At 37.5% G+C, this 19,300-nt stretch overlaps 1 protein-coding gene across 1 annotated transcript in view; it reads right to left on the bottom strand.

Moving 5' to 3' along the window:
• Positions 1-19,300, bottom strand: part of LOC133630048 (retinal dehydrogenase 2-like) — a 55,854-nt gene that overhangs the window by 23,214 nt on the left and 13,340 nt on the right. Inside the window, exons 2-6 of the mRNA XM_062021290.1 lie at positions 12,104-12,208; positions 11,811-11,951; positions 11,288-11,417; positions 1,642-1,703; positions 1,008-1,136 (exon numbers count right to left, since the gene is read on the bottom strand). Coding sequence (XP_061877274.1) covers positions 1,008-1,136; positions 1,642-1,703; positions 11,288-11,417; positions 11,811-11,951; positions 12,104-12,208 — 567 coding nt within the window. The remainder of the gene's footprint in view (positions 1-1,007; positions 1,137-1,641; positions 1,704-11,287; positions 11,418-11,810; positions 11,952-12,103; positions 12,209-19,300) is intronic.

The following is a 19,300-nucleotide window of genomic DNA, read 5'->3' on the forward strand; positions in this document are numbered from 1 at the left end:
CATGCTTTTCCAAACACTGCATTTGTAACATAATGTTTTCCTTCTCTTGCGCTGGTATTAGTGCTGCTTATTTGAGGTGTTCAAAAAAGTCCATTCACATCCAAATCACATGTTTTACTCATTCCGATTCTAAATCGATTTATAATTTTAGAAAATCGATTTAAAAAAAAGAAATTGTAATGTATAGTATTTGTATGTCTTCTCAATTGCTTAGTAAATTTATATCCTAAGTATTGTAAAACTGGGATTTGTGTTGGAGTTGGGGTTGGTCTGTTTTCTTTTATTAAATTCCATCCATCCATTTTTTACGGCTTGTTGATTTTTGTAAATACAATTTTAGAAATTAAATTTCAAAAATATTTTTTAGGCCAACGTATAAGTTGTTTGTCAGCAGCCAAGAGAAGTTTTGTAATGTGTAACTTGTTTTGAAAAGGTTTTATTATAATTTATTTACCAAATATTATATTACTATAATTGTGTCGAATCGAGAATCAATTCTGAATCAAATCTTCACCCCAAGAATCAGAATGAAATCAAATCCTGATGTGCCCAAAGATTGCCACCTCCACTGCTTACATGGTCCAACCAAGAAGACGGCAGATAAAAAGTTTAAAGGGGAACTGCACTTTTTTTTTTCAATTTTTCCTATCGTTCACAATCCTTATAAAAGACAAGAAGACAAAAGTTTTGGGGGGTTTTTGCAGTCTAACATGTAAAAATCGGCTCATTCTTGTTGGCTAGCAATGCAGCTAATGAGAGCAATCAATTCTACCTCTAAATCACTTTAAAAATGCATTCAAAATCTGTTAACAATATTTAATTTATGTTCTGTAACCTGTATAATAACCAAGCTGAAGCCACATTGTTATTGTAAGAGCAAACACTTAGGAACTCTTTTTACAGCACATTGGTATGCTTCGGTATTAGCCGTAAAAGATAACTACGGCAAGAGATAAGCTAGCTTCTACTGGATTTGACTAGTTGGACTGATTATAGCTGTGCGTTACCTCCTTGACAAGCGCCGCCATATAGAGGCAGGTGAGCGGTGTTTGCTCAGCAGGTTTGAGGACAACGGTGTTTCCACATGCCAGCGCCGGGCCTAGCTTCCATGCCGTCATCATCAGAGGGAAGTTCCACTGTTCGTCACACACACACACACACACACACACACACACACACACACACACACACACACACACAGGAAAAAGACATCATGCAACAGAATGAGGCGCTGGGTGGTCATAAGTCAAGCACAATAAGTCATCGCTCTCCCCTCACTTACTCTCGCTTTCACTCTTGTCTAAACATAGTCAAGTGGAAAAATGTGTTTTCTTCCTGCTGCATTATGAGAAGGTGGTGGAGTTGCAACACGTGCAATGGAGCGCTGCACAACATTGCAGGCCTGTGTTATTTCGGTTTTACACAGGCGGTCATGGAGATCAACACGCAAACCACACACTTTTCCGCACTCTTGCACAATCAGCTGTGCCTCCTCAACTTTTATCTTTACCTACTCAATCCCTTCCCTCACATTTAGAGGGGTTTACATGTACGAGCCTTGACTGTTTGCTCTGCACTTTTCTTGCTTGACAGTCCATTTGTATTATGATGCATGTCAATTGCAGGGATTGTTATACTCACAGGGATGATTTGTCCACAAACTCCAATAGGCTCATATCTGGTAAATGTCAGATAGTCTCCATCTGTGGAGGAGCACATGTGCAGACACACACACACAAAGAGAAAACAAGTTTATTCAACCCTGGTTTTCGTTAAAATGACTGAAACATATGAAAATGGTCACTCTGGTGTTTGTTGCCCCTCCATGCTCGTTTGTAAGTAAATCCACCCGCTACACTCCTGCTTCCTTTTACCCCTGTGAGAGATTACGTTGTGCACAGCACATGCATGCGTGTAACTTTTAAGGTCATGCTGGAAAGGCTCACTCATTCCTCTTGCATTACTTGAGGGTGTGCCATACTTGTTCCCGAGCCACAAACAATTGATATTGGGAAACGCTTGTGTAGAAGTTGGCTGAAATAACAACAACTCAATATACTCACTGGAACGTTCAACGACCATTACAATCGTTTGTATTCTTGGGGGAAAAGGAGCATGATCCAATAACATTTCCTTATTTGTTATTTAGGAAATAAGCAATATGTGCTAGTTGCTTTACTTCATTTTGGAAGATGAGGAGTGTAAACTGTGTAGACAAATGTGCTGAATCTAAGGACACCGCCTACGCCTTTATAGTGTCTGTGTTGATCAACATAATATTAGTAGAAGCCCAAATGCGTGACGTTGATGCTGGTGTCCGGCGCCTCATCCTGACAGATGTCCAAATACAAGCACACTTACATCATTCAGGCCTCAGGAATACGCTTGTTTGTTTTCTCTGGAAGTCTACGAGAGGAATAAAGATTAAACTAAAGCCCTGGGAAAGCGCTTGCTGTGGTTGGTTTGGCAGGCCAGTACAAGAGAAGCTTTGAGTGGGACAATAGCGCGGTATCAGGAGGTTTCCCATGTCCTCTTTCTTATTCTTTTTTCACTTTTTGTGCGGCCTGTTGAAACAGACAGCCAACTTTCCCATTTTCCTCTCCCCCCAGACTCATCCGATTCAGCGGCATGTGAGGGGCAACACTTGTGGCAGCCTCCTCGGACAATAAATGTTTGTCCTTGCATTGATTTCTACTTTGATAACTCACTTTACTAAGCATGGGCTCTTTCGTTTTAGAGTGTAGTGTCTTGTCCACAAAACCCGGCTCCTAGAAAGACAACCTAGAACTAGATAGCTGGAGACTGAATTTAACAGGAAGAAAGATGTTGGCTTGAACACAAAACATACTTTACAAACACAAAAAATAAATACAAATGTATTATACTTGGACAAAGTAAAGCATTCTGAGAAATAAGGTAGATTTCCACCATCTAAAATTATGGTATGTCAAATTAAATGATCTATAGAAAAAACTTTGTTTCTTAATTGTTGGTAACAAACATTGTCTGTAGTTATAATATAACATATACATAAGGGGAAACAAATCTAAAACTGAAATATGTAAAGCAGTCATGTACGAAATACACCGTAAAGTGTAAAGTATGATTCTGGAATTGTTTAAGTGTCTGACAAATGGCGACAGTATTTTAAACCTATGCAAAAAATACAACATTACTTGTCTGTCAAGTACAGTGGAACCTTGATTTATTAACTTATTTGGTTCTTGAACAGGGTTCATAAATAGAAAAGTGTGTATATTGAAGAACATTTCTCCATAAAAAAAAACTATGTAAACATGAATAATGGGTTCCAGCCTCGACAAAAGTCCATATTTTAGTAAAGGTTTGTACACTTTGAACACAATATAAAGCCCTATAGAGTACTGTATATCAAACCAACATAACAAAGGGGTGATGGATTAACTTTCTATTTAATAACAAAGGTAAAACAACAACAACTATCTGAAGTGTCTTCATTTTTCATCCGCCCTGCCGACACACACACACACTGTCACTAGCCCTGTGGCGCAATCACAGTTTGAAAGCACAAAACTCCCTAACTTTTAAAAGGGCTCTTTGCAACTTGCTCACAGTTACATTTTTCAAAGTAAAATCATAATTGGAAAGCTTGTGTTACCATTTGTGGCTTACAGAACCCATTTGTGTTTAAATGTCTATATTTTTCACAAATACTAAGTTTGTGTTGTAAACATTTTTACACGCCTGAATAAAATGATTGGTATTTACGGCGGTCACACACCGAGCACACATACAAAATAAGTCCAAGAGAAGCAACAAACAATATGCAGTCATGTTGTTATGATCGAATATACTTTCAATGACAGCTAACACTAACTATCTAAATCACCATTATTAGCTAACAACTGCCATGTTTTACGTACATACGTAGTTACGTCATTTTGTCCTAGAAGCCGGAAGAGGGCGGGATATACTGTGTAAAATACATTGGAAAGTTAGCGCCCTCTAGACATCTGTGCAAATGTTGCAAACAGCCCCTTAAACAGCCAGGTCACTACAATGATTAGAAATGGAAAAAAAAAAAGTCTCGGTTTTGAGTACTGGGAGAAGGCAGTGTGGACAATGCTGTGGGTATTTCCTGAATGTTTCAAACTACACATTTTGTGTCCATTGCGTTCTTTGGACTCATATGAGCCAGCAAAACTAGAAAACTGTAGTAAAAAGGCTAAACCCACTTTAAAAGCACACAAAGTAGCACTGAGCAGAGAAGCTAACAATGACACTGCTGTGCTGACTGAATGAGCACAGAGATGGATCAGCCCACCCACAATGGATGTGCTGCCGCACATCATAGGTGGATAAAACGTTCGTACACTGAAATTAGGTTCGAACACCAAAGCATATTCTTATTCGAAGTGTTCATGAATCAAAACGTTTCACAATGTGGGGTTTGTAAATCGAGGTTCCATTGTAGAGTTAATCTATTAAATAGAAACATAACAAATATAAATATTAAGCAATGGAGGTAGGGAATCACAATTTCTCTTACTAGGAACAGGCCATGAGTTCAGGGTGGTGTGGTAAACGAGATGGCTGGCTGTGCATGTTTGTCGTGTCGCCGTCGTGAATTGTAATTTGATGAAATACTTCTTACATACTGCATAAGTCTTTATCCTGCTTTGTCCCATCCACACTCTAAAAGCCAAAATCCACTTTTAAATTAACTTTGTAGCTCGAGTCCGCCATTCTAGCACTGATGTTTCTCATCTATTCTTCTGTGACTTCCGCCCAATTTAAATAGTGTATTGCAATAGTTCGCCCTTTATATATGTTGTCACACTCTTGGTTGAGTTGAGTTGAGTTTGAGTTTATTTCGAACATGCAAGCTTACAACATGATACATCACAATTTCCAGTTTCTCTTTTCAACATGTTCGAAAAGGAGTAGGAAGAAGCAGAGCTTATTTAATCCTACCCCTTTTCTTTACATAACAGTTGCAAAACTTTTTGTTCACTTCCTGTTCACAATTTTTTCACAATAAACTCCATAAGTAATCACAATAAAAATAAATAAATAAATAATAGTAAGAATTTAATAATAATAATCGGTGAAGTAAGTCATATTTCATATGATGAGATAAGTAAGATTACTTTAAGAATGAATGAATGGATGGATGAAATTAATTGAGAATGTTTGTCATGGTTCTTCTTCTTTGTACTTTGTAAACACTTTAAGTTTGAAGAGTTTCTTGAAGTGTATCATATTAGTACATTGTTTGATTGCTTTGCTTAATCCATTCCATAATTTGATTCCACATACTGATATACTGAAGGTCTTAAGTGTTGTGCGTGCAAACAAATGTTTTAAATTACGTTTTTCTCTAAGATTATATTTCTCCTCTTTTTTTGAGAAGAATTGTTGTATATTCTTGGGTAGCAGGTTATAGTTTGCTTTGTGCATAATTTTAGCTGTTTGCAAATTCACTATGTCGTGGAATTTCAGTATTTTTGATTCAATAAATAAAGGGTTTGTATGTTCTCTATATCCAACATTATGTATTATTCTAACTGATCTTTTTTGTAACACCGTTAATGAATGAAGTGTACTTTTGTAATTATTTCCCCATATTTCTACACAGTGGCTCAGATATGGTAACACTAGTGAGCAGTAGAGAATATGAAGGGATTTTTGGTCTAGAACATGTTTTGCTTTATTCATTATTGACGTGTTTCTTGCTACCTTATGTTGTATATTTTTTACGTGAGATTTCCAGTTCAATTTATCATCAATCATTATACCTAGAAATTTGGTTTCATTTACTCTTTCAATTTCTATTCCGTCTATTTGTATGTGTATGTGTTTGACTTTCTCTTCTACTGTTACCAAATAGCATTATTTTAGTTTTACTAAGATTCAACGATAGTCTGTTTTTGTCAAACCATCTTTTTAATTTGTTAATTTCTTCTGTTATTATTTGTATTATCTCCTGTGTGTTTTCTCCTGAACAAAACGCTGTTGTATCATCCGCAAATAATACTAACTTTAAATCTTTTGTAACTTTACAAATGTCATTTATATAGAGATTGAATAATTTAGGTCCTAGTATTGATCCCTGAGGTACACCACAGGATATATTTAGCGTTGTAGATGTGTGTTCGCCTAGCTTCACGTATTGTTTCCTGTTCGTTAGATAACTTCTTATCCAGTTTAAGACTAACCCTCTGATGCCATATCGTTCTAGTTTTTTGATTAAAATATTGTGATTAATTGTGTCAAATGCTTTAGTTAGATCCATAAAAACCGCTGCCGCACATTTTTTACTATCTATTGCATTGGTAATTTCTTCTGTAATTTCAATTAAAGCCATTGAAGTTGAAACATTAGCTCTGTATCCATATTGGTTGTCTTCGAGTATTCTATTTTTATTTATGAAACTTTCTAATCTGTTATTGAACAGTTTTTCAATAATTTTAGAAAATTGTGGAAGTAGAGAAACAGGTTTATAATTTGTAAATTGATGTTTGTCTCCAGTCTTATAAATTGGTGCAACTTTAGCTATTTTCATTTTGTTTGGAAATGTACCTGTTTGAAATGATAGGTTACTAATATACATTAATGGTCCTGAGATCTCTTCAATAACATTTTTTATCGTTTCCATATCAATTCCGTTACAATCAGTTGAAGTCTTAGATTTACATTTTTTCGCGATTGTAACTATTTCCTCCTGTGTCACATTCATGAGGAACATGGAGTTGGGATTTCGCTCTATGGTATCATTATAGTCCTCATTTGGAACTGGGTCTGGAATCCTTTCTTCCAATTTTGGTCCAATATTTACAAAATAATTATTGAAGCTTTCTACTACTTCCTTTATGTTGTCTTTTTTTATTTTCATCTAAGAAGTATTGAGGGTAGTCCCTCTTAGTTCCATTTTTAATAATGCTATTGAGGATGCCCCATGTTGCTCTCATATTATTTTTGTTCCTGTCCAATAATTCACTGTAATATTCTTTTCTACATGATCGTAGTATGTCTGTTAACTTGTTTTTATACTTTTTGTACTTAATTTCTGCCTCTATAGTTCTTTGTGCTATAAATTTTCTATATAGTGTATTCTTCTTCTTACAAGCATTTTTTAATCCTTTTGTCATCCATGGTTGATTATTCTTTCTCTGCTTGTTACTGAGTTGTGTCCATGGACAATGTTTGTCATAAAGTATTATGAACTTGTTTAAGAAATGTTCATATGGTTCATCAACCTCTTTTTCATTATACACATTGTCCCAATCTTGCTTTTGTAGCTCAATTTTGAAGGCAGTCATCCTCTTCTCTGTGCATAGTCTTCGAAATGTCCTTTTGTCTTCCATGTTCTTCTTGTAGTTTCCATCATATATTGTAAAAACTGGCAGATGATCACTAACGTCGGTTATCAGTAGACCACTTGTAGTGTTATTATCAAAATCATCGGTAAAAATATTATCAATAAGCGTGGCACAGTGTCCTGTGATTCTGCTTGGCTTTGTGATTTTAGGATATAGACTGATGCTGTACATTGTATCAATGAAGTCATCAATAGACTTTTGCTTGTTGGGGTTCAATAAGTCAATATTAAAGTCACCACATAAGAACATTATTCTTTGACCATTGTCCATGTAAGTTGCCTTGATCCATTCTTCAAATGTTTCTATACTTGACTTAGGTGATCTATATATACAACTGATGAATATGTTTTTGCTTTTTTCCTGACATATTTCAATGGTTATACATTCTAAGATATTATCTATAGCAAATGACATGTTTTTTACCACTTTGTAGTTCAGGTTCTTCATCACGTACACAGCTACTCCTCCTCCATTTTTGTTGGTTCTGTTGATGTAGTTTAGTTCATATCCCTCCAGATCAAAATCTATTCCTTTTTTATCATCAATCCATGTTTCTGTGACAGCTATCACTTTGAAGGGTTCGTTGATGTGTTCCAAAAAGTTCTTAATGTTGTTGTAATTTGCATACAAGCTTCTACTATTAAAATGAATAATTGACAATTTGTTATCACATTCAATGTTGCTATTATATTGATCAACTGTATAATAAAAACAATTATTACTGATGTGGGAGAAAAAATTTGTATCTGGATCTATATCATTTTCCAAATCCTGGTTTTTGTGATCTTTGTTACAGAAATTTTTTAGTTCCATATTTTCTTGTTCAACAATCTTTGATGCTGTTTCAATAATCTCTATAAGTGTAGGTGGATGCAATCCTGAATCTAGGTCCTCTTGTTTAGTCGTCCCTTGGAACATAGTAGTGTCGATGCTGGGTGTTTGTTTTCTGTCAGAGTCCATTATCATCGTTGTTGTGGTAGCTGTGTAAACTTTAAAAATTGTCCAGGTCCTTGATGTCATGGACAACAATAACTCTTGCTTCTGGACTTCCATTCAGCTTGATGTAGATGTTACAGTTGGCGCTCCAAGTTCCCTGGATTTTTCCCTGCCTTCTCAAGTTGCGTGCTTTCTTGGCGATTCCAGCATTACGTTTTGTGAGATGCTCATTCATGTACACATTTGTTCCCTTCAGCTTCTTTCCCTGTCTCAGCAATGCCATTTTAGATTTTCTGTTTACGAGTTTCACGAGCACGACAGGAGTGGCGTTGTTGTTTCTTCCGTTCAGTGGGATGCATGTTTCGATGGTATTAATGTCAATTTCAATTTCTTTTGATTGCAGAAAGTTGACCACTTGCTGTTCTGCTGAGACCGTATCCATTTCATCTGGTTCACCTTCATTATTCACAGCTTTCGCATAGGATCTTGGTTTAATTCGGTGCCCTGTCACAATGATATCATTCATTCGTTTATCCTGATCCATTTCATCTATGATGTTCCTCAGCATGTTGTTGTCTTCTTGAAGGATCTTCATTTGTTTGCTCATTTCAGTGGCTTCTTTATTTCTGGAGTTGTTCTCTTTTTTCATTTCTTTCATTTCTTCTTTCATTTCTTTCATATCCTCTTTCCATCCATCCATCATTTCTTCCCATTTTTCTATCATTTCTTCTTTAAATTCCTGGAATTGTTTTTGTAGTATCCCTTCTTGATTCTCATCATGTCCTGTGCCCAGCTTCAAATCAGTCTTTCCAGTCAATCCTTTAACTTTTGGCATCGCGGTAGTCGCAGACGTCAGTGCCTCTTATGTCTTAAGGGCAGTTACTTCTTTAGCGACTTGCGGCACTTTTAACTTGTTTTTTCAACAATTTCATACCTTGCGCCGTTCAGAGATCAATTTGAGGTGTCAGCCTGTCAACTTATATCACTCTGCGACGTCGGGATCACTTTAAAACAGCTGTAAACTCGCCGTAGCTTTTGGTTGTTAGGCAACCGCTTTGAACTGCGGGAGGCGCCTTTGGCTTGAGGCTAATGGCTCTTCCACTCGCCTTATTTCAGCGTACCAGTGCCTCTCAACTGACCAAAATCAGATCGAAGATGCCAGGTGACTCTCCTGTGGCTGTGATCGCAAATCAGTGGTCAAAATTTTCAGACTTAACAAAAACTCCGGTAGCAGAAGCGGAGCTTTTTTTCTTTGCGTCCTTTCTCATTGACAGGAAGTGACAGGTGTGTATGCTCTATTGGTCATGATAGTCAATCCCTTTAATCAATCCCAGTTGGAGTCAGTAAACTTTTCAAACGTTTCATTTCTTCACCGAGATTAAAAAACATTCATTCATTTTCTACCACTGAGACATGCAGGTGAGCTAGAGCCTATTCCTAATCCCCAGTCCATCACAGAGCACATATAGACAAACAACCACTCACATCTATGGACAATTTAAAGATGCATGTTTTGGACTGTGGACCAAAGCAAACCCAAGTAAGCACTGGGAGAATATTCAAACTCCACATAGTCAAGATTGAAACTAGGGATCAACCAATTATCCGCACCGATATTGGGCATTTTGACGTTTGGCCTTCCTTTATCGGTATCAGCCAAATGTATTTATTTCTTACCACTGCAACAGAAATGCATCAGAAGATACAATATACTGTATACATGTATGCTACCAGTATTAAGTATTAAAAAACTAACAAAGTGTGATAAGTAGAGAGTAAGTTAGTAGCAATAACCAGTGCTCCTTTCTGTCAAGCTGCGCTGCTGTGCTCAGACGGCCGCACACACCCTCCCTCTCTTTCTCTCCCTGGAGTGCTGATCACCAAAAGCACGTCTCCTCTTGTCAAAACTGCCATTTTTTTGGCCAGGAATTTCAGTTTTTGTCCTTCTTTCCTGGCATTCCTTTTGTGTGTTTGCGCTACTGCAGCTATCGCACGACAAGCCTCCGTCCCCAACACTGGCAGTGTGCAAGGAGGGCAGTAAGTTCTTATGTTCCGTGATTCAATCAAATTACTACACGACAGAGATGGATGGACATGAGGATGATAGAAAAATATAAAACTTGCCAAAAATCCACACTTTGTGTAAATTGACAAAATATAACACTTATATAAGAGGTAAAGAAGAGCAGGCAGCAGCTCATTTCTCTAACAGTTTGAAAAATATCTCACCTATAAGATACAAGGAGGATCCCAGAATGTGTTTTATTTAAATGTTTGCCATATTCAGAAATCATATATTTAATATTAATCATACAATTTAGAAATCATCGATGTAAGTTTTAGTACAAATTGAGAACAGGAAGTGAACATGTGTGGTAATTGCTATGAAGTGACAAAGGGGTAGGAACAAATAAGCTTTGCTTCTTTTTTTCAGACTTGTAAAAGACTAAATGAAAATATGTAAAATATGTGATCTATCATATTGAAACCATATAAATGTTCGAAAAAAAACTTCAACCTACCAGCCAACCAACCAACCAATATGTCAGGGTTCCTCAAGAGGAAACTTTACAATGTATTCAATCCATAAACTGCTATAAAATTGATTAGCTGGTAAGTTATTATGATAAAGAAAAATCTTATATTTTTTACCAATTTTCCCATGAGATTTCTCATATTTTTCAATGTAAATGTTGATACTCATCTTAGATGCACCTAATAAAGGTGTTTGTAATATCCTCTGTTGTTTTTGGTGCTAAATTAACCACAGCATTAGTGCTGCATAAAACATTATGTCCGACTGGTCCGACATTTCCTAAAAAATAACGCTAAAAAAACAATAACTTAAAAGCCTTGAGGTATACTATTCATGTTTAGCTAGGTATCGACCCTGAAAAAAAACATATCGGTCGATATTTAATTCAAACTCACTACTGGATATTGGTTATGACCAATATTTAATGCCGTTTTTGTTGTGCAGTTCTTCTTACCCATCGGAATTGAAGTGCCATGGATCTTGTCTGCATATCCAGCAAAGTATCTCAATGTCTTGATAGTTCCTTGAAGGTCCACAAACAGAGTAGGCAGAAAAGGCTTCCCACTGTTTACTGACTCAATAGTCTGAAGAGAGGAGGGGGGCATTGTATGAAATGAAATATGTTGTACAGTACAACCTTATGTTCTTCACATATAATTCCATACTGTTCCAGTCTTTGCACTCACCCCTGGGTGAAATGTGACCCAAAGATAATACAAAATTGTAAAAACAGCCGCTAAGTTACAGTTATATGTTTCCCTACTGGGCATAGGCATTTTATTTGCTTTTGCTGGACACAGAAGTTTTAGTCAAAATGCTTGTCAAAAAGTACATTAAATAGCAAGAAAAACATAATAAAGATAAACTGACAGGGGGATAAAATAATAATGGGTATTCTTTAGTTTCAATCTGGTATGTCCGTGAGGAACAGCACATTTTCTTTAGATAGAAAGGACAAAACTTGCTTGGCCTCTTACCGCCAGAAAGATGCTGTCTCTCTCCACTAGATCAGCCAGCTTGGAGAGCAGTCTGCCCCTCTCGGATGCGTCCATCTTTCGCCACACAGAACCTAATGAAAAGGCCAGTCGAGCCGCTTTCACCGCCTTATCGACATCAGCCTGATGTGATAGATGACACTGATTACACATTTCACCTTAAATATTGCAAAAGTGTTCATGACCTGCTTCAAGTTTTAAATTGAATTCAATCATAGTCAACAAAGTACATTAATAGCAGAAAAATGTATATGAGTATGGAGAGTCATTTTTGCCTTGTCTGCCTCCTGGATGTCGCAGATCTGCTCTCCAGTTGCTGGGTTATACGTTTGAAAGACCTTCCCACTCACTGAGTCCTGCCACTCATTGTTGATAAAAATCTGCAAGGAAAAGAAAACACAATATAATGCTTGTTAAAATAATATGAAATTACACATAACATTTGTGGTCTGTATTGTCTGATTTGTCAGCAAATATTTATAGTTACACCCTTACATACAGTACATAGTTTTTTATTACTGCCATGTGTGTCTGTGTTTAAAAACAATAGCAGAGGACATATTTTAATCAATTGCATGCAAAAAACATCTCTTATTCACATTAACTGATGTTGGACTATGACATGTGGAGGCAATAGAGGCCTGCTAACATCGTTTATGTCATGTTTGACACTTACTTGATGCCTTGCATCATGTTAACAAACAAAAGTTTTTATAAATTATTTAAAATGATGTCACATTGTACACTATTTTGATTAGTGCTGCCAAATAATGAATCTGTATCTGACTATATCTGACCAATCTAATTGAAAGACCAGATCTGAAAAATCTAAACCTACATTAAAAACATGAACTGATAAAGCCTACTTGGATGAGAGACAAAATGTCTTTTGAAACAAACTGAACAGTCCTGTTGCGATCAATTGAATGCCCTGGGAATGTGATTAATTATGTCAAAAAAAAAAATCATTTGGCAGCACTAATCAAAATAGTATACAATATTTCGCTTGAGCTATAATGCTCAAGCGATGCAGTGGTTTCGTTCGTTTTTCCAGAATTGCATATTTCAGAACCAATAAAAATATCCCTACTAATAAAATGATTCCACATTTAGTCAAATATGCGATGATCCAAGACAAAATATTTTTTTTGACAGTATTATCTGTTAAATCATAGGTTTTATCTGCTCAACAGTTGTTTTATAATTCTGCTCCATTGGTAACCATTATCTTAAAATTTGCATCATAACTCGTCTTTGTTGTCCGCAAACTTGCCAAATCTTTGAACAACTTTTTTTGAGCTGCCATTGCATTTTGCCAGGTCACTGGTAGGTGTGTGTGTGTGTGTGTGTGTGTGTGTGTGTGTGTGTGTGTGTGTGTGTGTGTGTGTGTGTGTGTGTGTGTGTGTGTGTGTGTGTGTGTGTGTGTGTGTGTGTGTGTGTGTGTGTGTGTGTGTGTGTGTGTGTGTGTGTGTGTGTGTGTGTGTGTGTGCGTGTGTGAGTGTGTGTGTCACAGGAAATAAAAGGTTTGACTCATTTGGTGCCACCTTTTGACATGCATGTATAAATTGTTAGACTCTGACTTGGACAACCTTTATTCCTCATATAAATGAAAATAATGTATTACATTCAGAATAATTGTTATCCCCTTCCCAAAAATGGTTTTAATCAGTTCAAAAAAATAATATTCCATTAGAGTTTATCTTGCAGAACAGTGGTTTATTATGAGATGTGCTTGGAAAATTACTTTAAAAAAGTAATTACGCACTATTTTGCCAAAAAAAGTAATAGAATTAGTAACATAATGACTCTTTAATGAATGCAATTAATTACTAGGGAAAGTAATTATTGTGTTACTTTAAAAATAAAAATAAAAATCTATGCAGCAGCAAGACGTTTCATGAAAGCAGAGTGTGTGCCTTAAAAGGCGGTGCCTGTAGCCAAGTCACGTGTGATGTCGACGAGAGAGCCAGACAAAGCAGCATTAGCTCAGCTGTGTTTGTTAGTTCTTGCAGGACGGCAGCTCTGTTGAATAAGACGGCAGCTCTGTTGAATCATTTCACTGGATTGTGTTACTGTACCTTTGGTTAATAAATATATAATAATAGTAGTTATTCTGAAGACTGATTACCAGTGAAAATCTAGTCTTGTCATCGTAATGTGTAAATGTTACAGACTGCAAGTGAAGTATTTATGTGCGACAGCCAGACTCTTGTGTAAAGGATGTGGGAGAATCTCTGGAAATCTGGACTGAGGATTCCTGTGTGTCCACCACGGCTCTCATGGGAGCACTCCACCGTCCAGACAAAGGGGGTGGGTTGTAGGATCATAGATAAATCCCTATCAGACACTAGAGACGCCCATCCACCATCCCCCCCAAGCACACAGACACACGTTTCACAACATCACTGCTCGTTTACGAGATCATAAAACACGTGCTGCACTTGGTCTCTGTGATGCGTTAAAGCAAGCCTTGCGTTAAACAACCACCCGGGATTCCATACATGTTATATGATACGTTACTTCTATTGACACCACCAAGAAGAACTGATCCTTAGTGTTAAATTGCAGAAGGATTCCAGGCTAAAAACCTTGACATGAGTGAAAATGATACATGAAAGGTGTCATGTAAAATATAACTTATATAAGACCAAAGAAACCCTTCTTGGAAATATTTGGTTCTATTAGGCCGAGTACTCACACACTGTTTTTAATGGCTGTCAGTCTCTCTGATAGATGGAGTGCAAGGAGAACATCTGCTGGCCCCAATCCTTCTGTGTATACACTATTGCTGCCTTTCTCCTTTTTAAAAGACCTCCAACAGACTCACAACAAACAGCTCAAGTATCCAACTCTCCATGTTTAGCTCCATAAACATAAGTACTGTACTAACGTTTCGATACAGTAAACTATGGCTCTAAAGTCGAAGAGTTTGACCTAGTGTCATGCATGACGTCATGTACCTCGCAAGACTTACTTCACAGAACTTCGCTAACTTTGAATACATAACCTCATAATGGCCGTGTCGTGCAAGTTTGCATGTTGTGCAAGAAGGTTCACTGATTGAATAAACAAGAGTGAACCCTCTTGTCAGCATCCACTCTATTTGTCAGTGTGGGTGCAAGCGAGACCGCTAGCATTATCCCATATCGGACATTTTCTGAACCTTTCATAAAAAAACCTTTTGAGGAATGTTGTTAATGAACTAACAAACGGACAAACAAACAAGCCCCAGCGATTACATATACCACCTGGCGGAGGTAAAAAGAGAAGAACAGAGGGAACCCTTTTGTCAGTACCCACTCTATTTGTCACTGTGGGTGGAGGTGGGGCTTGTAGCATACACACACAAAGAGGTTCAGCCTTGTAACTTAAAGGGGAACTGCACTTTTTTTGGAATTTTGTCTATCGTTCACAATTATTATGAAAGACATGATCCATCCCTCCATCCATTTTCTACCACTTGTCCCTCTCGGGATAGCAGGGGGGTTCTGGAGCCTATCTCAGCTGCATTCGGGCGGAAGGCGGTTTACACTTTGGACAAGTCGCCACCTCATCACAGGGCCAACACATTCACACACTAGGGCCAATTTAGTGCTGCCAATCAATCTATCCCCAGGTGCATGTCTTTGGAGGTGGGAGGAAGCCGGAGTTCCCGGAGAGAACCCACACAGTCACGAGGAGAATGGCTGCCGAATGGATTTTTTAAAAATGCATAATTATAGAATAAACGTAAATAAAAGTCTGCTTGCAGCGGTGTCATTGGAAGCTCCACTATTTTGCCCATAAAATCCAATAAAAAACCTTTCAAAAAGCGCCAACAATACTCCTTTTACATTTTGTAATTTGAATATTAACGAAGTATTAGTGATTATTATGAACGCTAACGCAGACAAACTATTTAGAGCGGCACCGTGATCACTTCCTGTGTGTCGATGTTTACATCAACTGATCAGCTGCTTCCTCGTTTCCCTGCTCCCAGTAAATGTATTGTAGATTATAAATCATGCCTCTCACCTGAAAAATAGATGGCTGAGAATATAATCCGACAAGTTGGGACACTTTGACAGAAGTTTCGTACCTGGAACTGGCGAGGATGACACGAATATCGCTTGTCCCCCCCACACCCCAGGATTATGAGACATTTTTTATCTAATTGGGAATATATGAACATCCTAGCAGTCGGCACCCTCATGACAGCAGACCTTGTACAGAAGGTGATATTTCATTATGTTTGTTGGCTCTCATAAAGTCTGCAGTGAGCAGAAATCAGTGATGAAGAAAAAAAAAAAGCAAACGTGATGCGTTTTTGAAATGAATGCGCCATGTATGCTTAAAATGATCAAACTATGTAAATATTCAATGTAATTATAAATGTGCCTGTTACTACATTACATATAATTTACATAATGTATATACAACCCTAATGGAGGTGTTTGGATGTTTTTAGGGGCTATATAGGCAGAATTGAACGGCTCCCATAGGCTCCATTGTAAGCGGACTTTTTTGATCAAATGTATTTAATATTTAGAATGCATTTTAAAAAATCCATCCATCGTCATGTCTTTTATAATGATTGTGAACGATAGGCAACATTTTTTTTTAAAGTGCAGTTCCCCTTTAAACTTAAGGTAACGTAGCAGAGATGATCCGGGTCACATGTTCGTTATCCCATTTCAGACAATAAACAAACCCCACCGATTAGATATACCTCCCGGCGGAGGTAACAGGAGAATAACTGCAGTAGATGCAATGCTAAGTAAGCAAATTCCCAGCAATGAGCAGCTACGACTTGGGCTTCAATGTTGTGTTCAATATCATAATAAAAACAATACAATGTAAGGTTTTTACTATTTACGCATTGACCCAAAAATAAGCGACTCAGAATTAAAGGAAACCTCTCTTTATCAAGACCTGTTTTAGGAATCATCTTTTTCAAGACAAAAATACTGCACAAAAACCCAAATGATCTTCTTAACATTCTGTGGTCAAGAGTGAGTGAGTCACGTCTGTCTAACTTGTGCAATAAAACCTTGCCTATCTTGTTGTACAACATCCACAATGTCAGAATATTTCATTTCTATTCCAGTGCAATATGTCACACTCACTTTTTGATGATCATTTTCATTGGCGATCAGGTTGTTTTAGGACTCATTGATCACCAATAAGTGACACCATGAAACATTAGCAGCATTATTGCTAACTGAACGTCATTGGAATGTGTAAGTGACAGGAAGAAAAGCTCTGACTTGCTAAGAGAGGAGAAGTTGTTTAGTTGGCTTGTATCCCTCTGGACCCTGGCTAAGATGACTTGTCTTTTTTAGACCTTCTTTGCTAAATATAAATGCATCTTTTATTCAGACCAATATGATAACGGCGGTTAACTTCTTTTTACACCTAACTGTGACGAGAGCATTATAAAGTGAGACGGATCTTGCGACACTTTACACATCTTCCATCAGTCATTTATCGTTTACAATCTTTTAGGGTTACAATGCAGTATATCCCAAAAATGATCAAGTGCGCACTGTGTAAGAACGTCACTTTTGTTCTTTTCAGTTAACTTTTCCCTTTTCATTTCCTAAGTGTGAGGCATTGGGTCAAAGAAAAGGAAAGTGAAATTAGACACCTGCTGCACGCCATGTCGAAGCCACTCAAAATGCCACGGCCATCATCAAGAATAATTATGGTGTCTTTGAACTGGTGATGTGCGGGTCGATACTGAAGTATCGATACCGCCTATACCATTTTCGGAGTCCATCAGAGCTGCCCTGCCCTTGGGCGGAAGGTGGGGTCCACCCCGGACAAGTCATAATATCAATACTTTTGATACTTTAATTATTTGAGATAATGTGTATAATTAACAGGAATACACTGTAAAAAGTGACTAAACTTGTGAAAGTTGGATGCTTTTGTTGAGTCTTGTTTGCATGTTGAGTATATTCATGTGAATGAAAATTTGTATCGGAATTGTCAATTAGTTTTACAGTATTCTAATATTATTTTTTATGAATTAAATTATTTTAATGCTTTTATCATTTTGCTTATTTCCTTTTTTTATGATTTGAAACACCATTTTCATGTACTTTGTAAGAGTTTGAGTTTTTTCTGTTTTATTAGTTTGGCTATATTGTTATTCACGCCACTACCTCAATATACTTCAAAGTTTGAAATAAATAAATGACTCTGTCTTCTATTCTTTATGCCATGGGATATGTTATTATTTGAAATAGACAACTTTTAAAATTTTACTGACATATACATACATTTGCACAAAGTATCGGATTAGTATTGCCGATACCAGCCTGAATTTTACACGGTATCGGATCGGAAAGAAAATCAGTGGTATTGCACATAACTACTTTGGATGTTCTGCTCTGAAATGGACAATGATAACTAAGCAGCATAGTGGTCTCATTGTTGAGCCGGTGGCTCCCTTGCAACACCACTTCTAAGCCAACCTCAAATACAAAAGTAACGATGTGTTCCTTATTTTTTATGCCTGTTTAATTTACCCGTATTTAGTGTTCATACTACTGTATTTGATGATGTTCTGGGCACAGTTAGAGTGACCTTGGTGTTGATGAAGCATAAATTCCAACTTTAAACTTTACGCCGGAGGAACGGAACTCATACAAAGGGCGATGACCTGTATCATTAACTGTGTCTAGCAATTATTTGACCTAAAATAGATATATGCGTTGTGACTCTGGAACAGACTGTTTTGGACTACTTTCATTATTTCCTATGGTAAAAATCTACAAATTGGAACAAATCAGAGGTTGTTGACCAGCATCCTGGAATGGATTGAGTCTGACTTTTGGACAATTTAAAAGTTCAGCTGAGTCTGCTACCTCCCCCTCCTCCCGGCATAACTCCGATGCAGACGTTGGCAGTATTTAGTATGTGTGTGTACCACCTTACGACCACATAACCATACGTTCCAGAACCGTTCCTCTCCTTTGTTCTGGTGACCCTCGCACACAGGCCAGAGCGGCTTGTCTCAACCAGTCGAGTATTTTCAGGCCTTTAATCTGCCACTCATTAAGTGCACTTCATAAAATTGTCAGGAACGATAAGTAGCAGCAGGGCCAGCTACAAAAACACAAAGTCCTGTAGAGCACTGAATTAGTTTTTAAATTTATAGGGTCCACTGAAGTGGGAAGCCCTAAATCAGCCGAGCCCCCCTGACAGTCTCAACAGTCCCGGCAAGAATGCAGACGGTGGGTAGCTTTGTGCGTGGCGTAACCCCTCTCACAAGGCGCTGCTAAAGGGAGAAGCGCGAGAGGAGCGGAGCGGGCCGCCACCTAAATCAAGCTAAGAAAAGGACACGTTTGGCTCGGCCCTTCTTCGGCCTCGGACTGGTGTTAAGACTTTTGTCTGCTTCCATTGAAGGGCTTGATTGAGATGACAGGGCCTGGGAGTAAATCAACTCTTGAGGTTTACTAAAATTGCTTTTAGGATCATTTGGAAGA

The sequence above is a fragment of the Entelurus aequoreus genome, linkage group LG02, assembly GCF_033978785.1.
Source record: "Entelurus aequoreus isolate RoL-2023_Sb linkage group LG02, RoL_Eaeq_v1.1, whole genome shotgun sequence".
NCBI classification, from domain to species: domain Eukaryota; kingdom Metazoa; phylum Chordata; class Actinopteri; order Syngnathiformes; family Syngnathidae; genus Entelurus; species Entelurus aequoreus.